General features: G+C 39.1%; 1 protein-coding gene across 6 annotated transcripts in view; it reads left to right on the top strand.

The window, feature by feature from the left end:
• Nucleotides 1-18,820, top strand: part of RALGAPA2 (Ral GTPase activating protein catalytic subunit alpha 2) — a 302,141-nt gene that overhangs the window by 234,730 nt on the left and 48,591 nt on the right. For 3 of the 6 annotated variants that reach the window (XM_037896233.2, XM_043544130.1, XM_043544128.1), the window contains one exon: nucleotides 3,976-8,656. The exons of the other annotated variants lie outside the window; for them this stretch is intronic. In XM_037896233.2, the coding sequence (XP_037752161.1) occupies nucleotides 3,976-4,215 (240 nt within the window). In that variant the 3' untranslated portion in view covers nucleotides 4,216-8,656. Of the gene's footprint in view, nucleotides 1-3,975; nucleotides 8,657-18,820 lie in introns of those variants that run through there. 6 annotated transcript variants of the gene reach the window in all.

Here is an 18,820-nt window from a genome sequence, read left to right as displayed (position 1 = left end):
ACTCAGAGGGAATACGATAGTGTCTATAAAATCTTGCTTGGTGTGGAGAAAATGAATAAGGAAATGTTATTCACTCCTTCACATATTTACAAGAACTAAGGATTTATAACTCATTGCCAAGGGATGTTGTGAAGGCCAAAACTATAACAGGGTTCAAAAAAGAACTAGATAAGTTCATAGAGGATAGGTCCGTCAGTGGCTATTAGCCAAGATGGTCAGGAATGCCGCCACATGCTAAGTGTCCTTAGCCTCCGTTTGCCAGAAGCTTGGAGTGAACGACACAGGACGGATCACTCGATGACTGCCTGTTCTGTTCATTCTCTCTGAAGCACCTGGCATTGGCCACTGTTGGAAAGATACTGGGCTAGATAATCCATTGTTCTGACCCAGTATGGTAATTCTGATGTTAATAGGGATTGGACTGCATCCAGGATAAGGGAGGAATCTTGATTCCTTGGTATAGAGGTTGGGTCAAAACTTTGATGCTTATGATTCCTTTCAAGAGTGAAGCACAGGAGCCTGTCTTTCAAATTTTCAGAGGCTGTGTGCGAATTGTTTAGAGGGAGCACCAGTTATCTGCCTTTATTCCATCATGAGTCTCCTTCCAGCACCATGACTGCCCCAATTCTAACTGACTCACGCCTTTTTCTAAGGTATTAGCATCCCCCAGCAGTATCCGTTCTCCTTCTCATGAGGCTTCCTGGCCCCCCATCTCCCTCCAAAGTTATAATTATGGGAATGCATTTTCATTTAAATGGAAGTACACACTAATAGATTCCCTATTTCCCTCATCCCTGCTCTCTGAAGGCATGTCAGCCCACAGTGCACAGGGTTTAACATAGTGTAACAGGGAAGGTTTGAATGGAAGCCCCTGATAAAATGTTGGCAGCACATCACTGGAGCAGCTAGAGCATCCTTGTGGGGGAATGGGAAGAGAAGTGTTGAAGAATCTGTCACTCTTCACCCCCAAGCTATTCTTGCCTTTCCTCTCAAAATATACAATTCCGACCCCATCTGTCAGAATATTTGTGGCTAGGGGTTGATCTGCGTGCATGACCCTTAATGAAAAACAGTTTGTAATAGTTCTGGGACTCAGAAAGCACTGTACACTATTGCAGCAATATGCATCTATGAAGGCAATATAGTTAGAATATTCTAGTTACTGATAAATAATCTTCCTTTAACTTCCCCTACTCAAAATAAATAAATAGAATGGAACATGAGGTTTTACTCATCAAGGCAAAACAGGGGTTAATCGAAGTTGTTAATAAGTATTGTACTGTAAGAAATAATCATTCGATCTAGGGTAGATAGAGAAACTAATCAACTACACATCCCAGAAGTAATAAATACTTTTGGCTTACAGGCATGTCATTTTATTTTCTGGAAGTATCTGCTCTCCAGATCTGGTTGAGAAAGAGTTCTCCAAGTCCAAGGATTTAGCTCTTTAAAATGTATTTTTCTCAGAATTGTTATGAAGAATGATTAGTGCAAAATTAGAAGATCAAAACAGCTAAGCCAGTTAAGCCTACAAAGCCATGCATTGTGAGATATAAATTTCAAATTTATTTTTAACATTGTTCCTTTAAAACTGAGTCTGAGCCCAATTTCTCTCTTACCCAGGTGAAAGTTCAATTGATATCTATGAAACTTCAGACTGTTATATTAAGAATAGTCAGTTTAATGGAGTAAAAAGATATACTTTAATACTTCGCATGTTGGCTCTCCTCTAATCATGATTTAACAGATTTTTAAACCATTGTCAGTTGATCAAAAGTTCTAAAAAGGGTTTGTTTTTGTTTTTACTTTAAGATTATAATATCTGTTTTGAAGCTTTCCTTATATTACGTGTAATCATTATTTTGTTTTTCTAATGAAACAACCGAAAATTGTATATTACTCATCACTAGTTAAATATTATTGTCTAATGATAAAGATTTTAAAAGTTCAAAGGCTGCACTAGCTTATCTTTTTGTGTTCTTCTTTTTTACTTTTGGTAAAGATGTCCTTGTTACCAAGCATTCACATTTGTATGAAAAATGGACTTCAATTCAATCCATGCATAGATTGTCAGAAAGATTAAAGTGTGCATCATGCAATTTTTTTTCTTTACAGAAAGGGCCTTTTGATGTGCTAATGTTCACTTTCTCTGTGTTTATTCAGAAGTGCTGGTTATTGTTTTGAGCTGTAGAAGAGTATCTGCTTCAAATAGGCACATTCTAATACCTTTGTAGTCAAACCTTGTCCAAGGTAGGGTAATAGAAAATAAACAATAATGTTAATGGCATTATACATTGGCACCAGATAGTAGTCTGCCCTAGAAGATAAATGCCATCGAATTTATTGAAAATACATGTTGAAGAAAAACTGAAACATTTATTTTCAAAGAATCTGATCCTGGTCTAGTAACTACATGTAGTTCCATTAGCATTACTGCTATTACACCAAATAATGTAATTCATTTTTAAAATAAAAAGAATGAGAGATGATATAGAAGGCGATTACACTAGCCTTTTACAGGTTTCAGAGTAGCAGCCGTGTTAGTCTGTATCCGCAAAAAGAAAAGGTGTACTTGTGGCACCTCAGAGACTAACAAATTCAACAAATTTGTTAGTCTCTGAGGTGCCACAAGTACACCTTTTCTTTTAGCCTTTTACAGTAACTCTTGAGAACTGGTTTGTAATCTATTTGAAAAGTTAATTAGGAAATTAAATTAATTGGGCAGCCTCATTTTAGCCCCTGGTGGATGTTTTCCGGAAAACAGACGCAGTTTTGCAGTTTCTGCACCCAGGACTTGAATAGCAGGGGATTGATGCCTGTCAAGAGTAAAATTGGGAAATCTGCACAGTTAAATTTTTCACAATATGTATTTATAGATCTAGCCAATGCTAGGTGTTCCTTTTATTTGTTAGCACCAAGCAATAGTTTTCTGAATTCATAATAAATAAAGATAAAAATTGAAAATGTCAGGATGATAAGATATGAGTAACCCTGCAATATTCAAGTCTAGTCAACTCTAATAGTATTTTGTGGAGGACAAAGTAATTTACAATGAACTTAGACTTTTCCTTTAGAAAGCAATGTTTGTTTACCAAAAAAAAAAAAAAAAAAAAAGAAGAAGAAGAAAGAAAAGACAAGAGCAACATATGGAGAATTAGTCACTCAGTTATAAACCAGCTTATCATGGTAGATACTGTAAGGATTTCCTCCTTGGCACCCTGAGTTCCAAACAAGGGATGTGAGGCAGAATTGGGTTGACTGGCAGGATTGCATGTACCGCCTTGAATGCCTGGGCCATATTGGCCAACTCCTGCTTACCACTATCACTCCAGGAAGCATGACTCCGAAGGGTCAAAATCTAAGGGTTGCAGATCCGACATCTAGAGACTGTTCCCCCATCTTTACCAGAGGACACATCAGAGAACATCTCCACTACAGGAATTTCAACAAGAAGTTATGGAGCAGGACAGAGGCTCATCTCCTGGTGAAAATGTGGGTGCAGCTACAGCATTGTCTCCTTTTAAGGATGCAATTCAGTTTCATGAGCTAGTGGATAGGATGGCATCAAATTTGAAATTACCATCAGTCACTTTAGAAGAATCCACACCTTCAGTTTTTGACATTTTGGTTCTTCCACACTCAGTTAGGTCTTTTTTTTGTTCATGTTGGAAGGTCTCTGGCAACAGCAAAATCTCTGTACTCCAATCCATCTTCATGTCAATCAGTTACAAAAAGGCAGAAAAATTAGATCAGGTCCCGCATGAAAGGTTCTCCTATTTTCATGTGCACCCTCAACCTAATACTCATGTCGCAGCAATAATCATTTAGAGATCCAGGTCAGGTCTTAAGCACTCAACTTATGGCAAAGAAGGGGAAAAAATGGGCTCTCTAGGAAAAAGATTATTCTTGCTGGCTTTAAATATGTGTGTGGACAATTATCAAACAATAATGACAAGATATTAATTTCACTTGCAGGAGAAGATCTCATTCTTAACCAAGAACCTCCCAGACAATCAGAGGAAATTAACAACAGCTCTTATTACAGAGGGCCAGAATGTGGCAAAACATGACTTTCGGGCATCATTCAACATTTCTGAAACTGCATTAAGATCTGTGGCATCACTCATGTTCTCCACAGACATGATGACTACGATCAGCATCATTGCCTTTGGAAACAAAGACAAATTTGAGGATTTACCTTTTGAGGAGATTTAACTTTTGAAAACTGATGAAGTGCTGGAGAAAGTGAAGGACACACACTACACTGTGAGATCTTTGGGGTTACTACTTCCTCATTGTAGAAAAACATCTGCATCTATGGGCACGTCTTCACTATGGAGCTAAATCAGCACTGCTGCAATCAATGCAGTATCGATTTAGCGTGTCTGGTGAAGATGTGCTAAATCGACAGGAGAGCGCTCTCCCGTCAATTTCTGTAGTTCACCTCCCCAAGAAGTGTAAGGTAAGTTAGTGGGAGAGCATCTCCCCTCAACACATTGCGGTGTAGACACAGCGGTAATTGGATCTAGCTACGTTGACTTCAGTTACGTTATTCACATAATGGAAGTAGCATAGCCTGGATTGATTTACTGCTGTAGTGTAGACCAGGCCTATGTCCTGATTTCACAGACAAAACTTTTATTTTCTTCTTATACCCAGAAGAGGCAGCCTTATTGTGAACACCACCAACTGACATACTCTCAAATGCAAAGAGGAAAAAAAGTTCTACTAGCCCAGGATGAGGACAAAGAACTCCTTGACTACATCTTCCTTGCCTAATGTCAGATTGTAGGTCTGAGGTGACATCTGCAGCTTTTAATAAACACATTCCCCTGATTGAAATATGCAAAGCCACTATGGGGAAGTCTGTTCTCGCTTTCCTGAAGCATTATGCATTGGATATGGCATCTAAGTTGGATACCCAACTGAGTAGAACAGTACTTCAATCTTTGTTTAATTAGAACTCCACAGCTCTCCAATTTACTCAACTGCTTGCCATGCTTTCCCAAGAGTGGGAATATGCAGAGGGCACTTGAAGAAGAAATGAAGTTTACTTACTTGTAACTGGAGTTCTTTGAGATGGACTCTGCATATTCACACTTCCTGCCCATCTTCCCCGCTCCTGCAGAGTCCAAATTAAAATCTCTGTGTTTTTCCATTTTGGTGGTGGAAGGAACTGAGATGGCAACGGTGCCATGCCCCCTTTTATTCACACCCTCAGAACATACTCAAGTACTCAACAGGGAGGGTGGAAAAGCATGAGTGCTTAATAGACACTACTTCTAGAAGGTTCCACCATCCTGCTGCATCGGTCTTTGCACGTCCCCAAGAGTGTGAATATGCGGAGTCCATCTCAAAGAACTCAGTTTACAGGTAAATAACCCTCATTTCAGAAAATTTGTGAATGCTATTCTTCAGGCTATAGGAAAGGAGATGATTCATAAAAGTCAAGTTTAAAAAGAAAATGTATTGTAAATTAAACAGCGAACGAAAGAAAAGACTCGTGAATTTAACTGGTATCGCATTATTTGATTATTTTTCATTCTTGTGCCAATAAAAAAAGACAGATGATGGTCTAGCAAACTGATGGGTTGACACATCTAATTAATATAGTATTACTGATATTTAAAGGAAATCCTACTAAACTTTAGTGTAGAAAGAAGCACATACAAATTAGAATAATAAATTAATCTTTATTTTCATCATTGTTAAATATGCACATAAAATAATTTGTGATTGAGGTGTAGTAGCACCTAGGACCACTGCTCTGTAGAATTCCAAAAACCATTTTTTCTTGATATCCGCTTTTTTCTATACCTTCTATCCTCTATTCACCAACATCCAGTTGGACACATCATTTCAAAATTCAACTCCAGCAATCCCTCAGTCATCTCACTATTTCATTCATTTTCCTTCTCAAATCTGATCTCATTTTCACCTCATGTTGTCATTAAACCTTGAGCTGTCTTTTCACAAGTCAGTCTAATATCACAACAGCAATAGCATACTCCACAGCAGCCCAGATACTGCAGTGATGAGCAGCAATATAAAACCCTTAGCCCCTGCAGCCCAGATCCACATACAAATTTAGGTACCTAAACTCCTCCTCCTTTAGGTGCCACCTAACTCTGTAGGCGCCTAAAATCCCTCAGTGCCTAAACTTTCACTGTAAAAGTCCCCTATGTGCTTAAGTTTCTGCCTCTGGGCATGCACGTCTTTCACCCCTAAGCTCCAACATGATCCTTAAAATGTGTGTTCCCCATCTCCTGCAGGGCCCAGCCTAGTAGGCATGCTGCGAGCTCACGTAACTCCATACAAAATGGCCAGCTGGGGTGTGGAAAAGGAGGAGGCCTCCCTTTACATCCTCTAGCCCAGTTGTTGGAATATTTACATGGGATATGGGAGACCCAGGCTCAATTTCCCCTTCTGTGGCGAAAATGGGATTTGAGCTTGGGTTTCCCACTTCTCCGGTGAGTGCCTTAACCTCTGAACTATGGGATACTCTTTCTCAGTCTCTCCTGTTGAAGCTGTTCCACTGCATATAAAGAATTAAAAAACTAAATATGCATTTGGCCAGAGAGTATGAGTGACTCTGTAGTCAAGTGGTTAGGGCACTCACTGAGACGTTGGAAGCCTATGTTCAAATCTCTTCTTATTAGGTCGGTGTGGGGGGAATTAAATAAGGGTCTCCCACTTCCCAGATGAGTTCCCTAACCACTAAGCTAAAGGTTATAAGGGAAGCCTCCTCCTTCTCCTGACCCCCACAAGTCATTTTGTATGCAGTTAGGCAGGCACTGCTGCTATTATCAAGAAACGGTGAAGGTGCCTGACTCCAGGAGAGGGTTCCTGGTTGTGGATCCCAAGCAAAGATAGGCATCTTGCTCCAGCCCAGATATAGACACCTAAATGCAAGAGAGAGACAGGGCTTAGGACACACTCTTCTCGTTGCCTCCCTAGCATGTTGGCTTTTGTAGTTCTAGCACCTTCTCAGGCACCTATTTTTCCGCATGCATTTTTTAGGAAGTCTAGGCAGCTAATCCAGGGTTTATGGATTCCATTAGGTGGGTAGAAGCAACATCTAAGTGCCATTATGAATTTGGACTTATCTCACCACTTACACTACAGAAGTTCTCACTGATGCTTTCTATCCGTCTTTCTAGCTACATACTTGTGTAGCCTCATCACCATTGTATTTGAATGGTTTTTGCTTCACACATTGATTATTACAACTCTTTTCTTCAGATGTCTGTCAGTCTTTTATATCCAAACTCCACCTTGTATGCAATGTAGTTGTAACTGTATCGGTCCCAGGCTATTAGAGAGACAAGGTGGGTGAGGATTACCAACTTCTGTTGATGAGAGAGACAAGCTTTCGTGCCACACACAGCTATTCAGATGGTCTCTCTCACTAACAAAAGTTGGTCCAGTAAAAGATATTACCTCACCCACCTTGTCTCCCCGAACTCCACTTTGTTTATTATGCTGCAGCAGGCCTTCAAATATGTATACAGAAACACATTACCATCACCATTATCTTTAACAAACTCCACTGGTTTTCCATCTTCTTCTCTATCCATTTCAAAATCCTATTCTTCAAAACCCTTCATGGCCACCCACTTCAAGATATTTCTCTAAACTAATCTCTTCCTATATACACTGATATATTCTTCTCTGCCATCCCTGGCCCTCTTCTCCGCTCTGTAGTCTCCATTCTTGTCTGTCAGAAGTCACATCATCTACCTGGAACAGCCTGTTGCCTTCATGTGTCGTAGCCTTACATCCCTTTTATAGATGTAGCTCAAAACTGATGTGTTCTCTGCTCCCTTCAGTGTCCTGTCAATCAGTTCTGCACACCAGGACTATTACCAGCCTTTTATACCCATCCCTGCACTTCTGTGTCTCGTGTCGCCACCCATTCTCCCACCTTCTTACTGTGACTATTACTTTGGTTTAGTACTGAGAGAGTTCTTCGTGTGAACAGCATGTTCTAAACCTGTACTGCATCATTCCCTCTACTTCGTACTCCACGATTCAATGCATGATTGTAAGACCATACAGCAGACCTGTGCTTCTTTCTTACCCACCCCCCTTAGAACTAAACAAAATTCTTCCTTTTTCAAATTTTTAAATGTCATTGCTTTGGAAAAAAGTCATGATATAGGAACAAAGCTTAGAAGAAATCAACAAAAGTGGGCAAACTTTCACATATAACTTTGTTGCAAAGGAGTTGCTAACGCTTTCAGTTTTGCGTCATTACCGTACTTCCGAAGTGAAAACCAGAGGTTTCACCAAGGTGCACTAGTATTTTAATTTACTCCTTTGGGGAAACTGAAAAACATCAATACATGTACTTCGGGTTGAGATGGATAGTGAGAGGGAATTTGCTCTACCTATGGACAGGTCACGTCAAGAAAAATTGCTATTTCAAATTTTGACCTAATCATTTATCTTTGGGGATTAAATCATCATGAAACTGGTAGGAACTATTACAATACTTTGCGAACTGAACACATTGGAAACTTACTGCTGTACTTATACCACTACAATCTGCATGTTTGCAATATTTTAATGGATTTTAAGCAACATTGTTCAATGATCAACAAAGGATGCTGTGTTATATGAATAAAAGATTGCCATTTGGTACTTGTTAACCCTACAATGACTAGCTAATTTAATTGAAGTGCAACCACCTGGTAGGGAGATTTTGCTGTCAACTGCCAAGGAAGGCCAAATATTGAGAGTACCAGGTGTTCTGCTCTGTCTGTCTGATTGTTACAATGGAATAAACAGCATGATTTCACAGTATGGCTGGGAGGCTAGAATCTGAAGATTGTTGCCAACTATCTTTTTAGTTTTTGACGCTGGAGTATGCAAGTGTTCCTGATGAGCTCAGGTAGAGCTAATGCTGAATCTTTTTGCTGAAATTAGACTCTTCTTGACCAAATAAAAGGAAACAACACTGGAATATCTGCTTTGATATTAGTCAAAGCTGAGGCTTTCCAAGGGATGCAACATGGAAAGCTGAAAAACTGTGTTTCAGAAGGTGATATTTATATTACAGAGAGCTCTGTGTCTGTGTTCAAGAGGCTAGCCAGCGTGATATATGGCTGGAAATTGAAGCTAGACAAATTCAGACAGGAAGTAAGGTGCAGATTTTTAAGTGAGAGTAATTAATCATTTGAACCATTTACCAAGGATTATGGAGGATTCTCCATCACTGGGCATTTTTAAATCAAGGTTGGATGCTTTTTAAAAGATATGCTCCAGATCAAACAGGAATTAATTCAGGGAAGTGTTATGCAGAAGGCTGAACTTGATCATAATGGCCCCTTCTGGCCTTACTTTATAAATATAGGAATTCCAAGTTCCAGTCTAGTTTTGGTTACTGATAGCAGTTGTGAGTATTTGTCAGATTCTGATTTTCATCTGTTTTTTTAATGCAAGTTAGGGCAGCATGTTTTTGAGTGTTCGTTTGTTCTTCCTCCATAAGCTCTACTGTAGAACTATGTTTGGGCAACAATTCCCTGTGGTCTAGCACCACAGCAGCAAAATACATTTAGTATCCAGCATCTGTAGAGGGTACCACTGGCAAGGTACTAAGTGATAAGCCCCCTGGTAACGTATCTCTGTTTTGCAATTAAATTATCAACTGTAATAGACCTAAAACTTTGGTATTTAGTATTTTTCTCAAAATAATTAAAAGCTCTGTAATAAATTACCTGGGAGTGGGGATTATTTTGTATAGTTACATTTTGTTCTGATTACAACTGCCTGAGCATCATTTTCTGTTATCAACTGGCAGTTATGGTATATCTTCAATAGGGAAAAATATACTGATTTTGAAATACAGTTGAAAAAGCCATCCCTGCAAAGAGATGTATTGTTAAATAGACATTGGCAGGGAACAAATTTTGTCAGGTTACAAATTTTGGTCCAAATTTCCAAGTGTGGACTTCATTTGTGTGTGTGGAAACCCCTTTACCTATGCTTTTTGAGTATTTACAGATGTGCAGATGTGTGGTAGAACTGGTACATACAAATCACATGTGTAGGTGTGTTAGTGCTCAAAAGTCTATCTCGATGTTGTGAAAGCCACTTTGAGGCCCTTTGGAAATAAGGCTCCATACACTTTTAGAAACTCATTTCCTTATATTGATTTCTGATAAAACTGCAGATTATTAAGACTGAAGGAAATTTTATGTACTTTTCACTATTAAACTGTTTACTTTTTGCTGTTCTCTTATCTTGCACAGAAATGTTAAATGCATGCAAATATTTCTGTATATTTTAGGTTTTTTTAAAACTGACTTTTACAAAACATACATTCTCAGTCAAATTAAATCCTCTTCTTTAGGCCTACTCAAATGTTATTCAGATGTAAATAGGTGTTAACTGTGAATAACTAAAAGCTCCATTATAGAACATCAGAAATCGAACAGGGTTTTGTTCAAATGATAGAGTGAGCATTGCAGTCTCAATTACATTAGATTAGTTCATTCGTTACTTCATAGCTACCTTGTAATGCTTCTTACTCCTCAGTATATTAAGAGCCAGATTCTCTGGTCTAGCTAAGGAATGCTTGGTGCAACCCTAGGGAGTAGGGTTCGAAGGTGGCTTTTAGCCTTCAGCCTACTTCCTTCCAGAGCCTGGGGAAAAGATGATTTTTGAGCCAATTTGAAAAGACAATTTTTGTTTCAAATCACATTTTGAAGCAAAACATTTTAAGTCAAAACTAAATAAAAATTGTTACTTCAACTAAACATTTGGACATACAATGTCATTTCACTTATTTTTTTCAACTAAAAGCCAAAACAAAATGATACTTTTTCCCAGGCACACTTTCTATGCTGTTTGTCAGTGGAGTAACATAAGATCTAGAAATACTCTGAAAATTTTCCAGTGGCCAGGTACACCAGCTGTAGGACTCCTTTGTGCCCCTGGAATGGCACAGAGCTGCCCTAATCAAGGGAAGAATTGGGGCATAAATATGGGTAGAACCAAATCTTTTGTCATCTTGTCTACTGTATATATTTCAATAGGCTGGGGACAAAATGCATTATTTAAGACCCTACTGCATTCTAAAATGGCATATCTTATTTAACTGTAAAGACAAATGCACCATGATACCAATAATATACCTTAGATACATCAATGATATTTTCATCCTCTGGACAGGTGATCTAAAATCTCTCATAAACTTCCATCACAACTTCAGCAATCACCACCCATCCGTTAAACTCTCTCTAGAACACTCCCATGCTAGCATCAACATCCTGGATACAATGACCAGCTTCAACAATGGAACCCTACAGACACTATATACAAGAAACCCACCAATCACTACACTTACCTTCACAGATCCAGATACCACCCCAAACACACCAAGAAATCTGTTATCTACAGCCAGGCACTCAGATACCACAGAATATGCGTTGAGGAGATGTCATAAATATAAAGGGAAGGGTAAACCCCTTTAAAATCCCTCCTGGCCAGAGGAAAAATCCTCTCACCTGTAAAGGGTTAAGAAGCTAAAGGTAACCTCACTGGCACCTGACCAAAATGACCAATGAGGAGACAAGATACTTTCAGAAGTTGGGAGGAGGGAGAGAAACAAAGGGTCTGTGTCTGTCGGTATGCTGCTTTTGCCGGGGATAGAACAGGAATGGAGTCTTAGAACTTTTAGTAAGTAATCTAGCTAGATATGCGTTAGATTATGATTTCTTTAAATGGCTGAGAAAAGAATTGTGCTGAATAGAATGACTATTTCTGTCTGTGTGTCTTTTTTGTAACTTAAGGTTTTGCCTAGAGGGATTCTCTGTGTTTTGAATCTAATTACCCTGTAAGGTACCTACCATCCTGATTTTACAGGGGTGATTCCTTTACTCTTATTTACTTCTATTTCTATTAAAAGTCTTCTTGTAAGAAAACTGAATGCTTTTTCATTGTTCTCAGATCCAAGGGTTTGGGTCTGTGGTCACCTATGCAAATTGGTGAGGATTTTTACCAAACCTTTCCCAGGAAGTGGGGTGCAAGGGTTGGGAGGATTTTGGGGAGAAAGACGTGTCCAAACTACGTTTCCCAGTAAACCCAGTTAGAGTTTGGTGGTGGCAGTGGTTATTCCAAGGACAAAGGATAAAATTAATTTGTACCTTGAGGAAGTTTTAACCTAAGCTGGTAAAAGTAAGCTTAGGAGGTTTTCATGCAGGTCCCCACATCTGTACGCTAGAGTTCAGAGTGGGGGAGGAACCTTGACAGGAGAAAGTTCACGATATACACCTTAACACACCTAAAACCGACTTCACTAAACAAGGATGCTCCACCAGAGAAGCAGATTGCATCATGGAATGGGCCATCCAAATATCCCGAGAGAACCTGCTTCAATACAGAAATAAAACCCCCTCTGACCATACACCTCTAGTTGTCCCCTACCACCCCACACTGGAACCCAAACAAGGTATCTTCAGTTTCAATGGGGACCACATCCTGAAAGAAATCTTTCCTGAACTCCCTCTTCTGGCCTTCAGACAACCTTCCAACCTGCTCTTCAGCAAGCTCCCCCAAAACCAGGTCCCACCAACTCAAAGCAGCACCAGTCCCTGAGATGGAAAACCTCTAGACATATTCCCACTGCTACAGTAATCAACACCCTCCCCCACAACACCTTTCAAGATCAATGGATCCTTCATGTGCCTATCACAACATGTGGTGTACCTCATCCAGTGCACTAAATGCACCAATAATAACCAGTCAATCACTACACTCTCAAATGAACTCACACTCAGAAAAATGATAAAAGATAAAAACACTATATCACCAGTGGGTGAACACTTTTTTCACAAAGTGATCGCTCTGTATCTGACTTCTGAGTCCCCATTCTCAAATGAAACCTGCCACAACACTTTCAAAAGATGAACTGAGGAGGGTAAATTCATAACTTTGCTAGATGCTAAATTTCATGGACTGAATAGAGACACTGAATAGAGACATTTATGACTTATTACAACAATCTATAGCCCACTTACCCCTCCCACCCAGCTTTCCCCTCCTGTCCCTTGAAATATCTGTGAACTACTTATGCTAAACAATCTGTTCCACGTTGTACCTAGCTATGATATTATGAGTACATTTCCCAGACCTGAAGAGCGCTGTGTATGCTTGAAAGCTTGTCTCTTTCACCAGCAGAAGTTGGTCCAATAACACATATTACCTCATCCGCTTTGTCTAAGTGGAACAGTATGTCAGATAAGGTAGCTTTTCCTCCATCATTAGATGTCTTCAAGGAAAGGTTAGATAAGTTTATGGGGGAAGGTATAGATTATTTTCTGTTTCAAGAAAAGGTTTTGGACTACATTATTCAAGAAATCATTTCAAATTGCATCATAGTTGTGATTTTTAGCAGATTATAAAACTATTTATACAGTTTTTGAACCCATAATGCTATTTTTCTTTCTGAGAAAACCACAGGGAGCTGTCTTCAGCACCCAGCAGGAAAAAAACCCTGTCATCTACTGTTGTCTTGTTACTATGGATAATTTTTGTCTGTACATGTTTATAGATTAAGGAATCTGCTGTGCTTTAAAAATGTAACGTAGCATGTAAGTGCTAAGTATTATGTTCTTAGATAGAGCTATATATCAAAGTAGACAGGATTATTTATTTCATTATTTACAGATGTAGGTACAGACTTTTTATTTTGCTGCTGAATTGTTCCAAACATATCTAGTGTATCAAGTTGGGTGAAATCACATCCTGAGTTTCCTAAGTAGCAAAGTCACCATAAGTCTAAAATATACCTGGAAAAATATTTTTGATAGTTTTTATGTTTGGTTTCCTTGAAATTTGGATACAGTGTTCAGACCATCAAAGATTTAAAATTAATCTTTACTTTAAAATATTGAATTATTCTATCATAATTACTTGATAATTACATTCATAATTACAAAGACAGTATTTGGAAAATTATGGGATACTATGGAGTGCCAGCCAAACAGAATTAGAATCATCAAGGATCTATATGATAATGCTGAATATGCAGTCAGAAATGGTGACAATATCCGCCAAAGGTTTGCAGTGACTACTGGAGTAAGTTAAGGGTGTATTATGTCCCCACTATTGTTTGCCACTATGTCATGAGGAAAGTAACCACAGAAGGCAACTGAGGAATTGTATGGACAAATGATAAAGCAAACTTGGATTACCTCATTTTTGCTGATGACATTGTCCTATTTAGTTCTGTACATTGCTTAATGGAAGAAAAGAGACAGCTTTTGGCACATATAGCAAAACAAGTTGGTTTGTTCATCAACATGGGGAAGATAAACTATATGGCTATCAATGTCCCAAATGTTAACCATTAGAAAGGACAAAGAAACACTAGAAAAAGTCATTTTACCTACCTGGGGAATGAGATGTGCAGTGATGGTGACACCACGCTAGATGCTAATTAACAAATTTTGAAAGCAGCAGACAACTTTCATAAACTTGAAAATATTTGGAAAAGTAGCAAGATTGGCATTAACACAAAAATATTAATTTTTAATGCCAGCATAATGACTGTGCTCCTCTATGGAGCAGAGTCACAAAAACCTACAACAGAAATTGATCAGATCAACTCATTCCAAAGCAAATGTCGATGGAACATCTTCAGATCCATTGGAAAGAGTTTCTTGCAGCATCAGAATTTCTAAGTGGAGTAAAACAATCTAAAGCATCAAATATGGTAAGAAGACGATGGACATATTTAGGACACGCTTTAAGGTTGCCACCATCACGATTTCCATGGCAAGTGATAATATGAACAGCCCATGGAAAGAGAAAAAATGAGCCTTTAGAGAAACTATGCAAAATAGATTTCAGAGTAACAGCCGTGTTAGTCTGTATTCGTAAAAAGAAAAGGAGTACTTGTGGCACCTTAGAGACTAACCAGTTTATTTGAGCATGAGCTTTCGTGAGCTACAGCTCACTTCATCGGATGCATCCGATGAAGTGAGCTGTAGCTCACGAAAGCTCATGCTCAAATAAACTGGTTAGTCTCTAAGGTGCCACAAGTACTCCTTTTCTTTTTATGCAAAATAGAGAAAACCAAAACCATGAACATGACTCAGAAACCTAAACAGACAAACACAAGATCAAAATAAATGTCGGAAACTGGTAAATGATGAAGATGCAGGAGGATAAAGAAAAAAATGAAAGAATTACTTAATTAAACAGTATTCCAGTTAGTTTGTGGGTGCAGTTCCCAAAGCATTGGTTTTAAACTATGAAGCTCTATTGTTTAGGTCCTGTTTATCTTAGCAGTACCCTTATCTCTCTCCCCCTCTCCATTTGTTCCATCCTCAAAGTTAGACAGCTGTGATCATTGCCAGCTGCAAGATTTGTATGGCTGCAAGGCAAGTCATTCTCAGTAGAGGGCCCTCTTCTTTGGTACTCATTTCCATATTGATTTGGTAGACCTTTGGGGTATGCTGCAAGGCCTGGTCGTGGGCAGAGGGGCAGAGTGTGAGTTTCTTTTGCTGTAGAGTTTGAGTTCTCTAACTGACATTGTGCTGATTTTGTTAAGTGTTTACGTATTTAATTTTAATAATATGTCTATGCTTGGAAAATGTGATAGGCACATATATAAATTAAATAATAAATATATATATATATATATATGGACACATGTCCAGATGTGATAACATTTGTTTACATCTATAAAGACCTGTATAAGCCCCCATTTTATGGTCTGGGGCCCCAATACACAATACTGCTCATCCCACTCTATGAGGATAATATAATACACCCTAACCTTTGCAGTCCTACGCCTATAACTTCTACAAAACCCTTGGGAAAAGATGGACATTAGCAGTGTGCCATGAAGTTTAAGAAATTTGGGTTCTGGCATACCAAGTGGGGGAACAATTTCTAAAGTCTCAGACACAATGCAGTGCTAGCAGCTCCTTTGGGTTTATAGCAAGGGAGCTCCAGTTCAGATGTCTCCACTAATCTGAACTGTCTCAATAAGTCCCAGGGAGGAAGATGATCTCCTCAGTGACCATCTCACCAACCAGTTTGTAGGTTAACACCATCAGTTCGAACTCCACCTGGAAACATTTTGGGAGCCAATGCAGATCCTGACAGTCTGGCGTAATGTGTTCCTAATATGTAATTCTGTTTAATCATTGGACTGCTACATTCTATACTAGCTTTATTGTCTGAGTGGCCTGAGGATGTAGGCCCATGTATAGCACATCACAGCAATGTAATCAGGAGGTGACTAAGGCATAGAGCATGGAGGCACTGACCACATCAAAGAGAAAAGATCATGCTCTTCTTCCATGGGCACATGAAACAAGTGATCTTGGTCACAGACCCTATATGGACATCCGAAAGCTTCCCTGGATCCAATAATAAACATAAATTTGGATTTGTGTTAGCACTGCTGCACTTTTTCAATCAGGAGGACAAAATATAAATTCCACCACCTCTTTCGAGTGCCTATCATGACCAAGCCATATTATCAATCTTGTCTAGGTGAAGTTGCATCCATGTAACAGAGCCATGTGTTAAACTGCATTTATCATTCATCTTTGGCTTACTCACCTGTATGGTGCCCTTTAATCCATCTTCATAAGAATGACTACAAATGTTCCGACAGGCAGCTTCCAACAGCTGTCAATGAAGATAACAACAATAATAATAAACTACCAGAAAAATGTTTTCAACTTCTGCTCTATTAGCAGAATTGTCCTCTTCCTCTGAGACCTATGCTTTTGGATTCCTGGTAAATCGGGGAGCCTGGTTTTGCAGAGTGACAGAAATAAAAATAGTACCAGTTACGTTTGTAAAACTCACCAAAACAGCTCTGAAATAGATTTTTCTCTATAATACACATTACATGCTAGCGTGGTATGGTACAAATGTTTTATTTTGAAGGAGAAGATATTCTTGTGGTTAAGGGACTGTATTGTAACTCAGGAGTTCAATGTTTGTCTTTTCCCCAAATATCCTGCGTGACCTCTCTGGGCTTCAGTTCTCTGGGATAATAATGGGGGATAATATTACTTTACTTTATCTGTTTTGTCTATTTAGATTGTCCCTGTCAGAATATTTTACAGTCTCTGACTATATGTTCTTACATTGCCTTTTATAATGGAGCCCCTTTCTTAGCTGAAACCTCTGGCACTGCTGTAATTCAATAATTAATACCACTTATTTGGGATGACCTGCATAACACTCATCTGGCTTCACCATTTGTCCATAAGGTTAAGATTTTGGCATGGGGATTTTTATTAAAATTCACAGGTAGGACACAGGCAATAAACCATAAATTGTGGATGCTGGACTCCAATGGTGCGGGGCTGAAGTCGAAGCCCTACACGGAGGGAGGGAGGGCTGACTGCCCAGGGCCGAAGCTGAAGCGGAAGTCACGGAGGTCTGTTAAAGTCACGGAATCTGTGACGTAATCATATCCTTACTCATAAGTAATGCAGCCAGGACTTAAATTCTCATAGATTATTTCCTGAAGCCATCCACACACCCCATTTGGAGCTCCTGGCTTTAGCTGCGGTGGGGGGGTTCTCGGGGCTTTAGCCCATGGTGCGGGTGTCTGTGGGGGGGCGCCTTACGGCTTTTGCGCCTGCAGGGTGGTAGGTGCCATGAGGCTTGGGGCCAAGGGTTTGAAAATATTTGCTGGAGCTCCGCTCTGGACAGCTTCAGCTGAATTTAAGCCCCAAATGCAGCTATCCCAGAGTCATGCAGATAATATCTTTCTGTCACACCTTCATGTATTTTGTGTTGTGAGAGAGTATGGATTAGGTTTTGAGTTTAATTGAACATGCAGTCCCGAAATACTGTACAGATAAATGAATTAAGAATTTCCTTTCAATCTGACAACCAGGATGCAACTTGCACATGCTGAGAAATCAAGCATACTAAGCAAAGGCTGGCACAGTATGCGTATGCTCAGCTAGAGTGCTCTTTTTTGACAGTCGACTCTTTTATAACTCAAAAGAAATATTTTCGCTTTTAAAATTTACATGTGGCAGTTGAATGGTCTCTTAGGTGGTACAGCTGTTTAGTGTTTAATCACTTTTGCTAAATTGAAAAAAATGAAAGGCAATGAAAATATTTGTGTGTCACCTAATGTGAATGTACAGTGTTTTTTCCATCAACTTTTTAAAGGTTCTTAGCTTGCTTCCTTGTCTAAACCAAGGCCCTGATCCTGCAAACATTTAAACATGCAAGTAGGCCCATGTCAAGTAAATACACATATGGGAATGACATAGGTTCAAAATGTCACGTCTTATCTCCGTTTGAATTATTATGTGAGCAATAGTGCAGATGTGCAATTGATGTAGGGTTGGGATTTTTCAAAAGAGCGCTTGGGTTAGCCCACCTTGTGTCCAGTTGAAGCCAATGGGCGTTTTGGGATTGACTACAATGGGAGCTGAGTTGGGCATTGCTGAGCACTTTTGGAAAAACCCCTGTAGTTTTTACAAATAAATAAATGGCTTAGAATGTTGTTGTAAGCGGGAAAAAATCTCATTCTTTGAAAAGAAATATCTCATCCTCCGTAAGCATATATATAAAATAGCAGAGACAATCCTGACACAACGTTGGCTTTTCACTTTCAGTTTTATCAGCTCTTCAATAATTAGCTGTATGTAGTTTTTGATAGTAGCCCACTAAAGATGGCATGCCATTTCTGTCAGTTAGAATGTCCTAGTTCAGGGAACTGGAAGGGCTTAGTAAATGACTAATAAATAAAAAGTAGGTTTCAATTAACTTTGTCCCCTTTCTTAAAGTCCAAAAGTAATAGCTCATTAGTGGACTTGTTGAA

Source organism: Chelonia mydas, chromosome 3 (genome assembly GCF_015237465.2).
Source record: "Chelonia mydas isolate rCheMyd1 chromosome 3, rCheMyd1.pri.v2, whole genome shotgun sequence".
Lineage (NCBI taxonomy): Eukaryota > Metazoa > Chordata > Testudines > Cheloniidae > Chelonia > Chelonia mydas.
Note: the sequence above shows the minus strand (reverse complement) of the source record. Positions and strands in the feature narration are given on the sequence as shown.